The 19,328-nt window shown below is 40.1% G+C and overlaps 1 protein-coding gene across 3 annotated transcripts in view; it reads left to right on the top strand.

Moving 5' to 3' along the window:
- Positions 1 to 19,328, top strand: part of LOC124289381 (cytohesin-1-like) — an 80,653-nt gene that overhangs the window by 2,364 nt on the left and 58,961 nt on the right. For all 3 annotated transcript variants that reach the window (XM_046725999.1, XM_046725998.1, XM_046726000.1), the window contains exons 2-3: positions 2,549 to 2,622; positions 11,648 to 11,712. In XM_046725999.1, the coding sequence (XP_046581955.1) occupies positions 2,549 to 2,622; positions 11,648 to 11,712 (139 nt within the window). The remainder of the gene's footprint in view (positions 1 to 2,548; positions 2,623 to 11,647; positions 11,713 to 19,328) is intronic.

Below are 19,328 nucleotides of genomic sequence, written 5' to 3'. Positions count from 1 at the left end.
CCGGACACACATATCTGCATCACATTAAAAATCTGTGTATATTAAGCTGTGCGATACACAAATGATACAAGTGTTGCAAATTAGACTTTTAGTGTATTGTGTCATGGGCCTTTCGTGGGATACAATACTGTTTGGCTTTACTTTTACACAACGACCCCAAAGAAATGTCAAAACTGAATGCTCTTGTTTACCACAACACATAAGATTGCACAGCCTAATAAATATAGATATGGAATTCATCAACCGAGACCGGAAAGCCATTGACTGTGTATTGTATTTTTTTAATGATTAACAATAACATGGAAATGCAGTTAAGGTGGTACCAAATTATGAAATAGCAGTAATCATTCCTACATGTGCACACACATTTTCTGCTTTCCACACAATTCCAGAGGCTACACTTTTATTTGTTTTCCGTTAAAGTTTTTATGTATATAAATATATCTGTCCCCACAGAAATGAATGCTAGAATGTTGCTAAAACTAGTAAAAGTAGTATCAACTGACTCACTCACTCAAAATTCAAAATTAGGTGAGTGCAAAATCTTCATCATACTGTTGTGATTATTTATTTAATCATTTCCAAATACTTAGTCCATTGTTCCACTTAATGAAAGTATGGTATGTATTGTCTATATAAACATTACCGGCTGTTCAGGTGGGAGCTCCTTGCGCTTCAGTTCAGAATGTGAAATCACAATGTCAGTAATCTTATCACAAAACACTCAATGATGGATGGCACAATCTGTGCAGACGTAATCCTGTTGCTGTTAGACGAAAGTATCAATACCTGGTCAATAACCATGTGTTGGTCTTTTCAAATGGATTACAACCAACTTTGGATGAATTGTGTTTGAGTGATTTCAAGATATAGATTTCTTAGCAGACTACCAGCTGTTTGTTAATGGTGTTTGAATGTCCTTACATTGTGGAACGGAAAATATATTTCAGTACAAAGTTATAAAATCAGCATTATTGATTTTGACAAACAATAGTGTATTCTGTTTCGGCTTGGTGGGCGTTACTAGAAACTGGCAATGTGGTAACATGTTGAAATGGTTTGAAATGTATATTTTTTCACTTAAGGAGTCGGAAAGAATTTCACTGAAAGTCTCTCACAGCTCTTGTCCATTAATCAAAGATATATCCATATTGTGAAACAATTTTAGTCATTAGCATATTCAGTGTTAAGGAAGTAAAGCACCTGGCTTATTGAATAGCATGTGCAAAGAAAGAGCAGAGTGAATATGTTTTTGCCAATTTCTGTTGTATTGATAATGACAAAGTCATCGTGCAGTAAATGAAGAGGATCAGAATGGTGAAATTCATCAAGAAGTACACTCCTTTTCTGACTGAATTTAGTTTTACGCCGCTTTTAGCAATATTCCAGCAATATCACGGCTGGGAACACCAGAAATGGGCTTAACACATTGTGCCCATGTGGGGAATCGAACCCGGGCCTTCGGCGTGACGAGCCAACGCTTTAACCACTAGGCTACCCCACCGCCCCTCCTTTTCTGACAAATATGTTGTTGATGCATTTGAGAGTACATGATTTGTTAAAATCTTTGCTGTCTGTGGTTAAAACTAGGTTGCCAGTGTTCACTAATAGCTTCTGACCCTCTGACAAATCCAGCAGATTTGCCAACGGTCCGATACAACCTGCCAGCCCCAGTCTCTGACTGTATATTTCACAATGACTTTGACTGAAGTTGTTATATGTGACATGCAACACTTGTTTGCTGTTTATAAATATTATGTTTGTTAATAATTTCAATGCCAATTATAAGAAATGTTAAATCTGAAATGTGTGTTTAATTTGATTCTATGGGTCCTGTGAATTTTCAATGGGTCAGACACATCTGAAACTTACAGGATCCAGTGTCCTGTTACTTTGAAACACCATTTGTGAACACTGGGTTGCAAAAAATCCACTACAATGCGAATATGATGCATATATATCATGAATATTGAATATGAATATGCAGTAAGGAATACAAAAACAAGTCTCCAGTTCACATATTATTTATTATATTTAGTGAAATAAAAACCAAATATATACTTGACATGTTTTGTCCATGTTGACATGTTAATTTATCATGACAATGACCAGTGACCACATTACTGTTAAATTAGATACAGGAACATGTTGGCTAATATACTGCCTGACTTGGATATATTCCATTTAGCACATATCGTTTTCATCAACTCAAACTCAAGTAAAAAAATTATGAATACTCGAATCAAGTGATCATGAATAACAAATTGAATTAATGAACATTATAAAGGGTTATGCTTTGGAGACTATGCAGCCTGAAAATCTTCATGGGCAGTTGACACTGTGTCTAGTTACATCAAGTCTTCGCTTTTCGCGAACATGTATCTGTTGCTGAAGGTTTTAGTCTCATGGTTTGTCCATGCATACTAATTCCAAACTAGACTCCCTTGGCAGTTAAATTTAATTTGAAATTGCATTACCAATAGGGATTCCAGGCTCACAAAGTTTCACTGCTGTGTACATTCTGATCAAATGGATGTGTTTGTTTCAGACCTGACCCCAGAGGAGCAACAGCTTCTCAGTACCATCAGGGAGAAGAAAAGACAACTTTTGGAGGAAATACAGGTATGCACAAACAAATGTTCCCTTTTCGTATGTTGAGAATAGCAAGTGGGTGAGTTGAGGTTAAAGCCAATTTGATCAGTATTTCAGTTATATCATGACATATCTGCATGATGTAAGGCTAAAGTACAAAGGGACAGCATAGACTTAACATGTAAATTTGATCTGGGTGCATTATTCATGCATATTGGGTGCATTATTCATGCATATATGTCAAGTGATTACTACGTTCGATGTTTTAGTGGATCTTATCAAGAAAGATAAAGAGTTGAGTAGCTTTCGCTCTTGTCTGTGATTACACAAGGAAAGCTTGTAAAACAGGTGTACAAAATAAGGATGTGGATATATATACACAGTACCCATGCTAGCATCTATTAGGGTTAAATATTATTACCATGCTGCAGAAAAACACAAAGAACATCTCGATTGTTTTCATTATTGAGGTCTATCTGTCATAATGGATTTACTATAGTAATATAAAAAAAATTGGGATGTCCTTAAGTTGTCTTGAGTAGTATATTTAATACCAATAATGAATTATGTTGTGTATGTTTTTTAAATACATAACAGCCAGGGTTTTAATATTATCACATGAAGATTGATAAAGATTGAACGGCTATATTATGTGCAGTTATGACCTGTAGTAGTGAAAGTTTTAATCAAAACTGATACCAGTCATCACTCTTGTGGACCTTTCAGTTTCACTCGCCTCTTTAAATTAGGGAAGCTGTGTGATTGACCTCCCCACTTAATACATTGCAGTGTTATAAAAAGGTACTGGGCTCTTTTGATTTCTGCTACAATAAAGTCTTGAAATATTGGGTTAGTTGAATGAGCTCTTGACGTTCATGCTTTAGATCAAACACTGCTTTGTGTTTACTAAGCAGAAATGTGTTATTGTGACAGCTGTCGACAATTTCAGCCACCCCGAAGCCCAGATCAAATTTTCTTTTCTTTTTATCTGCGGTTGTGTAAACTTAGTCCATATGTTAAGACTGCAATCAACTTGAAACGGTGAAAAGCAGAAATTTGGGCTTGTTTTCTCAAAGGTTATGGAACAGACTGTTGGTGATGTGATTTATGATAAATCTTTCACAACCTTGATCCAATTTTGAAATGTCATATTTTTAAACTTATCCCATCTCACGACTTGCACCTCTCTCTCTTGCTTCGACTTTTAGTGGAAACGACTAAACTTTTTTCCATAGGCCTCCTTGTCCATTCGCCCGTGCACTCCATGCTGCTCTCCTTAATTAGCTTCCTAGTTCCTAATAAAGCTTGCAGCATGCTCCACTAATTGCCCACATGACTACCTTGAATGATCATTCTCTTTCTTGTCGCACGACTGTGTGGACGTGCTGTATATTAGGGGCATTATTTCACCCTAACATCATGGGGAAAACAGATAATCAGTCAAGGAAAAGGAAAGTTTGTGCTCAATGCAAGACAAATTATTTGTCCCTCGACCCTCACTCGTCTTGCATTGACTGTATTGGACAATGTAACTGAAACAAACGATGTGTCAAGTGTAATTCACTAAAAGATGAGGATTTTAAGGCCTACCTTCGTGTTTGCTCCCTGAGAATTGCCGATAGGGACAGGAAATCAACAGAATCTGATCCCACTCCCGCCAAGCGTATCAAGTTACAACGACAGAAAGTCGTACCTTCACACAGGAGAGCGATGCCTGTGGTTCAAGAGGATTTTATGGACGCTTCATCAGATTCTTACTTATCTGAGAACGTTCGGCACCTATTACGTACGCATCAATCACCTCCTTCCATAGCGTCAGATCACTCGCGGGTGGTCGTGATCGATAATTCATCGTAGCCTGTCCCATCTACACTACCAGGGGACCTTAGATCGACACTATCAGTATCATCATCCAGATCATCGGTACATATCCCCTCGACTGTCTCAGTTTGTTTGGAGCCTGGCCAACTGCATTCAACCAGCCAACTGTTCCCCCACAGTTTATGGAACCATACGGAGCTGGCTACAACAGCGTCGCCAGGGGACGTTCATCATGAATCAACACTTCAGGTTTCGTCACCTAATTGCCGATCCAGATCACCACATCATTCTAGATCACCACAACGATGTAGATCACCTTCACGATCCAGATCGCCATCACAAACCTGATCTAGATCACCGTGCCGATCAACATCACCAGATCGATCCAGATCACAGTCACGATCCAGAGCACAACTACAATCCACATCACCTGATCAATCCAGATCACCTAACCAATCCAGATCACAACTTCGAATCAGATCACCAGACCGATCCAGATCACCTAGCCAATCCAGATCACAACATCGAAGTAGATCATCGGACCGATCCAGATCACCGAATGGATCCAGATCACAACTTCGAATCAGATCACCGGAATCAATCTAGGTCACCTAACCGATCCAGATCACAACATCAAAGTAGATCACCTAACCGATCCAGATCACCAAATCAACCCAGATCGCAACTGCAAACCAGATAGCCTGTTCGATCCAGATTACCTTATAGATCCAGATCACGATCACAGTTTCCAGTTAGTGCATCGAATTGATCCAGATCACTTTACAAGTGCAGATCATCTTACCAACCCAGGTCACCTATACGATCTGGATCACCTTACAGAGCCATTGACCAATCGGGATCACAGTACAGATCCACATCTCATGGACGATCCTATTCAGATGGTTGAACCAGAGCTCCAATTAGAACCAGATCACCAACTAGAACTACAGCGACCCGGACTAGTTCTTCATATCATACCGGATCACATAGCCATACTAGGGAATCCAGATCACCGGCTTACCACCTACTTCGGTACTTACCACGTCGAGATCTCGATACAGTTCCTCTGACCGACGTTCGGGTGATCATTGCTCTGATACCACTAATAGGCCTACAGTCTCTTACGATGTTCCGTCTACATGCTCTGAGAATCCTTCGACTCACTCTAGGATCATCGCTGAGTCATGGGAACCTGATAACAATTTCACTCCTACAGCGACTCCGGATCTAAATATGATGATCAGGGCCATAACCTCAGCCTGGAACCAAATACAGCCTCTACTCCAGCCCATCCAGCTTCGGTAGCTCCTGGCTCTTCATCTGGTCCACCTGAGATTGATCCAGTCCTAATAGCCATGCCTGCATCTTCCGCTCACTGAGTTATCTACCCCTTGGGGTAGCTTTGCAGCAGTTGAGACACCTCAGGTACTTCTTTGGATTGTTGAGAAGCTCCAACTTGCCTTGAGTACTTCAGCATAGTGGTGGTCCGATTAATTGAAATAATCGAAGATTGGTCGTAGTGACTAAACGACCAAGCAATCGATCATAATTTCTCATAATCGAACACAAACAATTCTGGAACACTTGTTTTCATTAACAATTTTTTCACATGGTTGGTTTGGTCTGTTATATTTTTGAAGCACTACAAGCTCGTTTCAGGTCATGATTGAATTTACCTCAAAGATTCCAAGAAATTTATGTTCCTAACATACTAGTCATCCTTTAAAGATAGGAAATTTTTCCCCCAAACCCCCAAAGAACTACATGTTTTTTTTCCTTATTTTTATGTGCATTAACAAATTTCATAAATGATGCTAACCAATTATTTTCGATGATTGATCGGTAGTAATTAACCAATCATCAATTATGAGATTTTAACCAATTCCCAACACTACTTCAGCAGATGACCTGGATCACTCTTATACTCTTAGGAACCGGGATTGGTCTATCATCACCCTACCACCTCGACCTTGTATACTGAAATTATCCAGTACACTAAATGATGGTTTCAAGAGCCTGAAACGAATTAAGGACGGATTCTCTTCTCCCAGATATAATCCGTCTACCTCACATGTCCACGGCCTAACAAAAATCTCTACAGCTCCAACACTTGATGAGGATATTGGAACCCTGTGTGGCAAACGAGCTGCTTCGCCCTACCTTATTGAGGACCAAGAGTTGGCTCACATGGATTCAGCCATGCGAAAGACGCTGCCATCTATTAGTTGCGTGATTGCAGCAGTCGACGCTGTTAACACTGCTCTGGAGCATACTTATTCTGATCAAGATGCTTACATCCGAGGATGCATGACTTTTGCTCTGGACCAGTTCCAAATTGTCCTTGCTGTTCAATGGTAGCATCCAATAAGTATCTACTAAAGTTGATAAAGAAACCCACTTTCAAGTCTCGATTGAACTGTTAAAGATACAGAAGTGACAGCTCCAGGACTCATTAAAACAGCGTCGAACTGCACAGTTCACCCCTACCAATCTGGATTTACGCAATCTTTTTCGTGGCGCATCCACTCAAGGCCGTGGCAGAGGAAACAGATCTGGCCATGGTGGTTCCTCCCTTCCGCCCCAGTCGTTCCGATTTACAACACTCCGGTAGGCGGGAGATTACAGATCTTCGCCCCGAATTGGACCATCCTCAGAGATCCGTCCGTCACCAACCTGGTACTTCACGGCTATCAGCTACCTGTTATTGGCAGTCCACCTCTGATGTCGCATCCGGCTCATTGCTAATATTCTGTAGACCAGTTTCAGACTCTGCAATCCACAATAGGTACGCTATTAGACAAACTCGCGATAGAGCTCCTAGGTCCATCGCCCGTCACTCCAGGATTCTACTCCCTCATCTTCAATATGAAGTTGTTCAATGCCCGATTCCTGCTTCTACCGCCTAACTTCAGGATGGTGTCGATCAACCTTTTACGCACCATCCTGAAGAAGGGAGACTTCCTCATCAGCCTAAATCTTCAGGATGCTTATCTTCACGTTCCGATACATCCACAACACCGGAATGACCTTCGCTTCGTGTTCAACGGGAATCACTACCAATGGAAAGTCCTACCATTTGGAATTTCCACGGCCCCGTGGCTATTTACCCGAATTACCAAGCCCATAACGAGCTTCCTCCACTTTCAAGGCATCACCTTTGAAAGCTACATAGACGATTGCATCCAGGCTCAAAACAGGATCAGATCGTATTGCTTCGCCAGCTACAGTTCACCACCACACTGCTCAGACAGTTAGGGTGGCTGTTGAACATTGCGAAATCGGAACTAATACCGACTCAGACACTCCAATTCATCGGAGGACTGTTCGACACTCGTCAGGGGATGATGTACGTCCCTCATGACACGTGGATAAAGATTCAGCGATGCATTCCTCCAGCACTGTCTCAGGCCAGAACATTACAACAGTGGCAGGAGCTCCTGGGCCTTCTGATTTCAGCTCAAGCCTTAACGTACAGAGGCCAGCTCCAACTTCGGCCGATACATGGATTTCTATGCCCTTACCTTCAGGACGACAACCCCAAGGAACTAATTTGCCTTCCAGAACCGCTTCGTCCAGTCCTTCAATGGTGGCTCGATGAACGGAATGCTTGCGCCGGAGTCTCTATGATGCCCTTTGCACCCACTCATCACCTATTCGGCGATGCATCCCTCATGGGTTGGGTAGCTCACTTCATCGACCACCAAGTGGCCGGGCTGTGGTCATCTGACGAACGGGTACTTCATATAAACGAGCTGGAATTCAAGGCGGTATTTCAAGCCATCTCACATTGGGCAACAGAGCTTCAATCAACCAGTCTGTTGATCCAATCAGACAATTCGACAGTGGTTTGGTATATAAATCATCTAGGCTCGACAGGCTCGGCAAATCTGCTACAATGGGCGATCAGGTTCTTCCATCTCATCGACTCACTCAACATCGTAGCTAGAGCCAGACACATTCCCGGGGTTAAAAATGTGATCGTCAATGCCTTGTCCTGATCCAACCGACCGTCCCCGACAGAGTGGAAGTTACTGCCCCAGATCTTTCAGTCGATGATCTACCCATAATCACGGCCTCAAATAGATCTGTTCGCCACAAGGTTCGTCAACCTAAGAAGCCTGGCAGAGCCAAACCCAGTGCCGCTTCCCAACTGGGACGACCTACTTCTTCACCCTCACTCAGAACTGCGCCACGGGTCACCTCAGACCCTCAATCTACATGTTTGGCGCATCTTCAGAGGTTTTTCATAGCTAAGGGCTACTCTCGACGAGTAGCCACAGCTATCACTTCAGCGCATCGTACTTCGACCAGTTCCTTGTACGACAACAGGTGGAAGAAGTTTGAAGACTATTGCAAGGTTAGGGGAATTGCATCTCCCACTTCCACCTAGGCTCAGGTCGTTGCTGAGTTTCTCCAGCATCTCCGCACTACTAAGAAACTCAAGGGTACTACGTTAGCTACCTACTTAGCCGCCATCAAGTCGGTTTTGGCTACCACAACGGGCACGAAGATTTCAGATTTACAGATTATGAACCTTTAGAAGACAAGGACTTTGAACAAGTGACATTCAAGACATTCTTCCTGGTAGCTTTGGCTACCGCTGCTCGTATATCTGAACTGCATGGGCTTGATGTCAATCGGGTGCGGTTCGAGCGGAAGAAGCATGGCAAGGCCTTCTTGGGTCTCCGCTGGGACTTCATTGCAAAATGGACCGGATGTTTACCATTCCCCCGTTGTCCACCATTCTTGGGCCTAATGATAATGAAGATTTGACATTCTGCCCTGTTAGGGCTCTACACGTTTACCTTGCTGCCTCCAAGGATCGTCGACGGCTACGGAAGCGCCTCTTCATACCCTTGTTGACCACTTCAAGAACTGAGGTTTCCCAGGCCACATTGGCCTTCGATCCTGTCAGCCTACACCTTTGCAGGGTTGCCTCTTCCAGCCGCTTCCAATCCTCATGAGACTCGTGCACTAGCCTCGACGATGGCCCTCCATAGCAACTGCTCCTTGACCGCTATCATGGAAGGTTGCTTCTGGCGTTCTGATACAGTCTTCTCTTCATATTACCTGCGAGACCTGTCTGTCACGGATGTCCAGTTACTACACCAGTTCAGACCTCTTGTGCTCAGCAGCTTACATCGGCCAAACAACGCAGATGAGGGACGGTTCCGCATTCGCGTTACTGCTTCCTTGTATATACTGAATAAAAGTTGAACTGGATCTCAACCTTTGTTCTCATTATATGGGTTTAAGAACTACTTCACTTGGCCTCCATACCAAGGCAAAGGAATACAGCCACCTAGCGTGGCCCTACGGACCTGAGGCACAATCAGTATGATGATGCAGAGGTGTTCGACATTCACGCTTACTGCCCTCTACTCCACGGAGCAATACGTCTGTGAAGTGTGACACTCCCGAATTCCAGTGGATTTCGTTGCGTTCTGCCTCCAAAGTTGTCGGACACATCCTTTGACTAAGCTTAGGCAAAGGAGTGAGGGTCAATTTGATGCTGCCCGGAACTGAACGTTAAACCTTGGAGATGCCAATTTGTGTTTCTCTTTTACCCGCCTCGGTATGTGTTTGGGGGGCCTTCTTGAAGCAGGGGCTGGCCCGATTCTAGTCGCAAGACTTTAATTACGGGGGTACCTTGTAAATCGTGGCGAGGCGAGGCCTACTTGCCGAGTTGCATCCCTTGTCTTGTACAAAGTTGCGGCCGAACACCACATCGCTCGGGAGCACCCATCTCCCTGAGTCATTGTGCTTAGTAAGCCAAGGGGTTCCGGAGAACCCACTAAAAGCATAGGAGTTGTGTGCATGCGTAACAGGCCTCCCTTGTAAATCGCTATCTACGGTTGTCATCAGTCCACACAGCTCCAAGACCAGCTGTTCGCACTGTCCAGACAGAAGGGTAATCTGCGGCCCGCCGTCCAACCGTTGGATAAGTGCAAGTCGTGAGATAGGATAAGTTTAAAAATTTGGAAATTTTAATATAAACTGTATATTTATATACTTATCCTATCTCACGTGATGGATGCCCGTCCGGCCTCCCCACTACTCAGATTACAACGTTGGCTCCAAGATGAGAATAATCATTTAAGCTAGTCATGTGGCCAATTAGTGGAGCATGCTACAAGCTTTATTAGGAACTAGGAAGCTAATTAAGGAGAACAGCATGGAGTGCACGGGCGAATGGACAAGGAGGCCTATGGAAAAAGGTTTACAGTCGTTCCACTAAAAGTCGAAGCAAGAGAAAGAGGTTCAAGTCGTGAGACAGGATAAGTATATAAATATACAATTTATATTAAAATTTCCAATTTGGTGATTGAGTGGCCATATCTGAATATAGAATGTGTTGGATTAGTTTGATATAAAACAAGGGTGTGTGATAAGTGCAGTGTCTCATATCATGGCAGGTTTTGTGTCTTCAATGTGTTACCTATGTTTACATCCCTGAACTGCATGCCTTGAAAACTGCCTTTGCATGGATGACATCTGAAATAGTATCATGAAAAAATGATCACCAGGATGAAATAACGACTGTAAACATGGATGTCTTCTCCTCTATATTTCACACGATATTCCTGTAACTTCATATATTAATGAAGGTTTGACTTAAAGTTTGACTCGGCCATGTCACGCAACCTGTAAATTTACTGTAGTTTACATGTATTTTAGGTTTCTCCCAGATAATATTGTATTGAACAAGTTAACTGAAATACCATGGTGTTTGTAACAATGTACTTCAGCTTCATTTTGTAGCTTAAAGAACTTTGCCCTAAAATGCAGAGAATAGGGGCAATTAGGTAGCCTGGTGATTAAAACGGTCGCTCATCATGCTGAAGACCCGGGTTCAATTCCCCACATGGGTACAATGTTTGAAACCCATTTCTGGAGTCCCCCCGCCGATATATTGCTGAAATATTGCTAAAAAAAGGAGGCATAAAGCTAAACTCACTCATTCCTGCAGAAAATAAGTATGAAATCTATATAATTGGAGGTACAACATGCACTACAAAAACACATGTCCTCTGAAAAAAATGCCAGAGAATAACTATAAAATCTATTTAATTGGAAGTGCCTCACTAATGCATCAAGGTGATATTGCACAGTCAGCAATTTACCATGATTTATAATGATTTCAAATGTTGTTGAAACACATGCTGTTATTAAGGAGCCGTGAATAATGTTTCTAGTGGACCAGACCTTACAACACAATGTTGATTGATTTTAGGAGCTGAAGAAGGAGATTGACGATGTTACCACCGAGCTGGAAGGGATTGACATGGTGGAAGAATCGTAAGTTTTCTGTTTGTTTGGTAACTTGGTCACCTGACCACAATAGGCACCATTGTCTAATGTGATATAATAATGTATTAATTTCAGATCTGGCTTGTTTGGAAAAAAATAGAAAAAAAATGAGTTTTTTAGATCAACATCGCCATATGTTTCCCCCCCCTATGTGAATTCATGGGGCAGAAGTACGTTGTCTTGTTTGTAAAAGTTACCTGGATAGGTATGATTGTCACATGTAAAGTGCTCATGCTATTGAGCACTAGCTCACCTGGTGACGGCTGGATTGTTTACATGCTTTAATATGGCTGGAGTATTGCTTTCTACTGCATCAAACAACATTAAGTCACTCGAGTACTCCTTGCTCTTTGCTTTAGTATGTCACATGTAAATTGCTCATGCTATTGACCACTAGCTCACCTGGTCACGGCTGGATTGTTTACAAGGGTATTTGATATTGCTGGAATATTGCTGAATCAAACAACATCAGGTCACTCACTCATGGTTTAAGATTTTTATGTTCCTATCCATTTGCAGCTTGAATTTGCACGTCAGCATTTATTGGAGATATCAGTATTATATTTCTGTGAAGTTAGTCATTGTACGAAGACATGAATGCTTGTTATGCTCATCAGCTACATGCCAAGTGATTCTTGGTATTGACGCGCTGGAAGTGGAACTATACATGCTTACTGAAGTATGGAGACAGCTGTGTTGGGTGGTTCTAATGTGATCATGATAACATACACGGACAATAACACTTTGTGAAATGTAACACATGTTACATTATGCCACGATGTAATTTACTTAAAGATAACACCTACATTATAGCATGTTGTACAAGAAGAGATTGTATGATAACACATTATGTAGTGTTAGAGGTATATATTAATCTCGTGACCTGAGGCCAGAGTTTGTGAAATTCTTCCCTGTAGGCTTTAACTTTTTAACGTCTTGGTTTAACAAGTTTATTTAAAATCTTAATTCTAGAGACTAGTTGACTAGTCCGTGAGGATTCCTGTTAGAATTGATCCTAGAAAATGTTCACTAGAGGCGACTAAAAGGATTGGAGTGTCAGGGCTGGTTGACAGTGTCAGCTCAACACGGTCCAAACTTTGGTATTTACACATTGCAAAAGAGAAATAAGAATTATGAAAACCTAGTCAGCAGTGTTTCAAATGAATGTGGTCCTGGAATCTTTTGGATCAATCCCATGGCATTAACATGTAGGTCGTGGGAAAGAACCTTGGACTTTCCAAATGAGCATACTAAAGAGAAAGAGGTTCTAGAAATACGGATTTCATTTTTCTGTACTCTTCTTACACAATGTTTTGAGGCTATTTCATATCCCTTCTTTGGGTAAATTATACACATCTACGGTGCATCCACAACATATACAAACACAGTGTAAGGCATCAAATAAGATAGATAAATGCAACTTGTAAACAGGAACCAACCATGACAGCAAGTAGAACTTCCTGGCAAAGTAAGACAACAAATCAGTTTTTGTCTTGGGATTAACCCATGTTTTGAGAAATCACAATTTTAAAACCTAGGTAATCATTTACAAAATTACAATTTTCAGAAAAAGTTGTTGTGTGTTATGATTTATGTTAAAATCATCTCCAAATTAAGATGTTAGGTAACGTATGTATAAGCAGATTTGAGACCCCGGTGCTGAATGGTTCATCAGTGGTCTGACATTGGCTATATATAGGGGATGGTATTTGGACATAGGTATGGTTACAACCACAAGTGGCCAGGGTTATTTATGCCGCTAAATTCTCGCCACTGTTACTCACCACACCGATGAAGTGGCTGCCATTTTCTGGCACTCTGTCAGAAGCAGTGAAGTCATCACTTACAGTAATTACAGTGGTCTATCTTCAACCAATTGAATACATCTGTGAATCTTGCCATGGTTTCTGTTTAAAGGAGTTTTTTGTTCACCGTCTGTCTCTGAAAAAGTAATGAAGTGAATGTGAAAAACATCACCTAATGTGTAGTAGCTGTGATAAAGTTAACAAAGACGCATTTTCCATTACATAGATCTGTCACATATTACGATAATGTTGATGTGTTTGTTTTTATGTACGAATGGGGGGCCCAGTCGTCTAATATCCCAGTGTCCCGGGTTACCTTTCCTAGATATGCCAACTACCTTGGATCATGGGTTCAAATCCATTTTTGCCCTGATTAATGTTGTTTTGTTATTTGTTAGCACCAAACCATTTCTCAAAAAGACGAGAACTCTCACATTAAGCTGACACTTCATGATATAACTAAATTATTGTTTGAAGTTGTGTTTAACCAGTCTCATGCTCCATTGCATATTTGGCTATGAGTATCGGTAATAAAGGACAAAAACACTGCTCAAATAGGGCGGTGTGGTAGCCTAGTGGTTAAAGCATCCGCTCCTCACGCTGAAGACCGGGTTCGATTCCCGACATGGGCATAATGTGTGAAGCCCATTTCTGGTGTCCCTGTCGTGATATTGCTGGAATATTGCTAAAAGCGGCGTAAAACTTGACTCACTCACTCACTCACTCATCATCATCATACTCACTGACTCACTCATGCAAATAAAAATTACATTTTGCAGCAGAGTTTTAATGAAGACCTGATCATATTTCATAAATTACAGTCAACACAAGATGGCACTTGGTTCTCTGGTGCTTGACATTTTGTGGAGCAATGACCATTATCAGATTAAATACTACCATTTGCAATTAACTCTCTTTAGACTCGAGTTATCAATTTTATGTTTCCAAGAATAGCCATTATAATAAAATATTTATGAGACACAGAAATAGTGTTTGCTTTAACAAACATCTAAAAATTCAATTTGTTTTGAGATTTAATGATTCTTTTATGAATAGAAATACTAATAGATAAGGACATAGGAGTTAGACTCATATACAAATGGTAAATCCCATTCAGCCCTGGGTGTACAACAGATCTTAGAAGGAAGCTGTTTTGTCAGAGACAGACTCATAACTTTCTCCCATCCCCATTTGGAGCTAAATAATATCTGAATTTAGCCATTGTGAAGTGTGTTTCCAAGACAACAACAGCTGTCAGGATGTGCTCAAGAAGGAAGCCGGTCACATCCCAGCTCAGTTTATTCTAGTCTTGGGTTAAGTTTTCTTCATTTATATCAATGAGCTCCATGTGGCCATATCATGAGACTTTGTCAAGATATACTGCAGTGTTATGTGGGTTGTGTCTCTTACAGACACTGCAGAATATTTTTATTAAAAATCATCTTTCTATTCGCATCTCTCTCTCCGCCCTAGCAGTGGATACTCCCACATGGTTGGGCGATGGGTTCCTATATAGTTGTGGGTTCCTTTTATTGAAGTATTTATATTTGATCTTCTACATAAGTCTATTTGGAGACATTCTTGTTAAGTGCTTGTTTTGTTGACATAAATCACGTTTACTTCAATCAAAGGTTCATGCTATAAGTAAGTGAAAAGATTTCACTGAGAATTGTAAGGATGGCAAAAGCGAAGTTGATGTAAAAACTCTTCCCACGATGTAAAGAAAGCACAATCAAGCTCTTGTTAATCTACTTGCAACTTCTTTGCATTAAGTTAATCTGCTTTTTTCCTTTTCAAGAGCCTTTACAATATTTAAAATCCTGCAGTACTTGGTTTCGTGTGATGTAACCGACATCATAAACTGCTTATTCCATGTCTGTTTGACCTAACAAACTGTTGTCCTTGACAAAAATTCATATTGTGAATGTATATGTCAGGGTAGAGACTGCGATCTGGTAGAATCAGAGATTCTACCAGTAGAGAGCAATCTCTACTGGTAGAGACTCCGATCGCAATCTCTACTGGTAGAATCTCTGATTCTACCAGATCGCAGTCTCTACCCTGACATATATATAATCATCATGACCCCATCAACTGAACATTCCTAAAATTTTGAAGCATAAATAAGTAGATGAAAACAACGCTTCAAAATTTCTTTATGGTTACTAAAATTAGATAGACATGTTTTACAATATACAAAAAATGGACTCCACATTTTCAAATGAAACAGGAATAGGTAGAATTAGATTTACATGTTTGGTAGTATTCAAAAAGTAAACTCCACATTTTCAAATGAAACAGGAATAGGTAGAATTAGATTGACATGTTTGGTAATTTACAAAAAGTGAACTTCACGTTTTCAAATGAAACAGGAATAGATAGAATTAGATTGACATCTTTGGGTATATACAAAAAGTGAACTCCATATTTTCAAATGAAACAGGAATAAGTAGAGTTAGATTTACATGTTTGGTAATATACAAAAAGTGAACTCCACATTTTCAAATGAAATAGAGGAATAAATAAAATGGAGAATGTTGGTAACTGCTGACTCTGTTCATGCCACAAACTGCTGCCAGCTGTGTGGAAGTATAACCTGCAATCTTCACCATCTTGGCGTCTCTGTTCCATAAGCATCTTAGGCTGTGATGCATGAAACTCCGCCCTGCACAGTAGGGAAAGGAAGAAAATCCTTAATAATGAGATTAGCAGGGATAATGTTTGAAGTTGGGCCTGATATTAGAAACATAGGTTAAATTAGGTTGTAGGATGGGGGTTCTTTATGTAATGGAGAAAACAGTGATGTCGAAATAGATACATTTGTGGCGGTTCCAGCAAGCTTTAGTGCAGTGAAGTCATTTGACTGGAAATGTTGATGGTTATCAGGAATAATCATTAAACATGCACAGAGGAGTTAGATCATATTCATTATCATTCATAGAGACGAGATGACAGGGATCTATGAATGATGATAATCTATGAGAATTGGAGAACAGTGACTTTTATTGATGTGGAGGAGGATGATGCTGATGTATAAAAAGTTTGTTAATGCTATGATTTTGAAGAAATTATATTTTCTAAACTTATCCTATCTCGTGTAGTGCACTTTCAAGGAAAAGTTCACTATATGAGATAGGATAAGTATTATAAATATATATAGAGTTTATAGTTAAAATTTTAAAATTTTTTTAAACAGAAAATAAATATTGCTAATTTTTGTGATATGATTGGGACCTGATATCTGTGATATATTATCATGTTTATTGTTGTTATTAATATGAAGTTTTGAAAGATATTTGCCAACCTAGATGACAAGTGTAAGAGAAAAAGCTGTTCCGTGTTAGCTGTTAATCTTCAGGGGATGTGTATTGTAGGGATATCATGAGATCACAACTGTCAGAACAAACTCTAAAACAAACAAACGCAATGATACATAAACAATAAACAACTTTGGAAACAAAAGGTAATAATTTCCACCAATATTTTCAGTTTCATTAAACTAAGACAGGAAGAAGTCTTTTGCCTGTTTACTCTCAAGTCATGTTATGTGAATGTAACTGTTGGTAAGGTGAGGTGAGGTGAAATTGGGTTTTTACGTTGTGCTTGAGAATATTTCGCTCATATGACGACATGCATGCGTGTGTATGTGTATGTGCGGCTGCTTGTACTAGCCCAGACTGAAGCTGGTTTTATAGTGCTAGCCCACTGAGATACCATGCCGCAGTGAAGCATGAATACCCCACTCAGACACATTATACTGACTCCGAGCCGACCAGTCCTTGTTGTACCCATTAATGCCGAGAGCCAGGCAGGGACCAACAAGTACCATATTTTAACGTCTTTTGGTATGACGCGGTCGGGGATCGAACCCGCGACCTTCCGCTCTCGGGCAGACGCTCTAACCACTACACCAGGGAGGCGGTCTGTTGGTAAGGTAGTGGTGAGAGCATGGGCTAGAGTTTCTATTGACTTTGACCACATAGGACAATATGCTCCTATGTATGACCCCAGGAGCTGAGATTGATAATACAATGTGCCGTTGAGATTGACATCCAATGATCGAGGGAAATACCAGTGCCTTGAGCATGTTCTAGTTACGTGCGCTATATAAATATCCTGTAATAATATGTATTATAGGGGTGCAATGGTGTAATAGTTGTATCCGGCACCAATACAAATGTTATCGAAATCCTAATCCTATGTCTGTTTGGTCCAGTAACCATGTTTACCACAGCTAATGATATTTCCTATTTGTTACTCAGAAATGTACTAAACTAATTGGTAAAATATGTGTAAAAATATGTACCGGTAAAACATGCTTACTGATCATTAGGCTTGGTTTTGTTGATCAAATTAATTTTAACAAGGGCAGATAACTACATATTTCTGGTAAACGACTATTATTCTTCGTTCTCTTACAGTTCCAGTTAGTAAGAAATGTCTTGTCAACATGGTGGGTTTTTTCTTGAATAAAAAATATACACCATCTTACAGATACCCAAATAATTACTTTTCCAGTGTAAACATGCTTGAACAATGACTGCTTGTAATTAATGCATGGCTGTAGATAGTTACATAATGTCATCTATCAGGACACTGAACAGTGAATGCTCATTGACAGTCATGACACAATCCGCTACATTAATTACAAGAGATAAAGTCAGCCATGACAGCATGGTCGTCCATCGACAGGTCAGTACAGGATGCTACAAACCCATGCTTAGACAGGACAGTTGCTTGTGTAGACTGGGACAATTATGATGGGATTCTGTATACAAGTGTGAGTATTCGGTGTACAAGTTGTACTGTAACATGTACACGGATCATGTGTTGAGCAGACTTTGAAATTCATGCTAGCCTGCTAGCCCGAGACTACTAAATTGGGCCGAGGACAATCCAAAATCAAGTGGTAGTAATCCTCAATGACTTGTAACATATATAGAGGATATTTTGTTAATGTTGTCAAATAACATGTATATTTCATCGAGTGGTCTGACAAAGTTGATATGTTCACTGATGGCGTCAAATAACATGTATATTTCATCGAGTGGTCTGACAAAGTTGATATGTTCACGAGTGGCGCAGCCATGAGTGAACATATCAACTTTGTCAGATCACTCGATGAAATATACATGTTATTTGACAACATTAACAAAATATTCTATTTATTATATTTTGATCATTGTTTATACATGATCGAGACATCGAGTAAGTCTGCATTTTATTACAGAAAGCCAACTACAGTCTAGCCCTTGAGTTCCAGGCAAAAGTGATATTCTACTCAGTGAAATAACATGTTATTCTGCTCAGTGAAAATACCATTATTATTTTCACCAATATTTACAGTATTTCACCCTTAGAATATAATGAAAGGGTTATTTTCAACCATTGGCACATGCATTTATATAATGATAAATCTGACAGCTAGTACCAGCTTCTGAGGACAAGTGAAATAAGATTTGTACAATTTCTGTGGACTAGTTTTTTAAAATTTCACCAGTGACTCTTTCAGCTGTATATGATAGTTATCTACATGCTGTTCCAGATAGCTATTTAGGAAATCTATTTGTTTTGTTTTAAAACTTCTTAATCTTAATTGTTCAGTGTGTATCATGTATAATAATATCATATTTGGTGAATGACATAAGTTCAAGATATCTCATTGATTGTTCAGATTTTAATGTATCTCATTAGTTAACATTTTTACTATTTGCTTTGTAACTTCAGAAATTGACTTTATTTAGTGTGGGCTACTCTTGAAGTGCAACCCCAATTGTGAAGATCAGTATTTTTCTTTGG

The sequence above is a fragment of the Haliotis rubra genome, unplaced genomic scaffold, assembly GCF_003918875.1.
Source record: "Haliotis rubra isolate DU_JTF1 unplaced genomic scaffold, ASM391887v1 Scf44, whole genome shotgun sequence".
NCBI classification, from domain to species: Eukaryota; Metazoa; Mollusca; class Gastropoda; order Lepetellida; family Haliotidae; genus Haliotis; species Haliotis rubra.
This window is presented reverse-complemented; position numbering and strand designations above follow the sequence as displayed.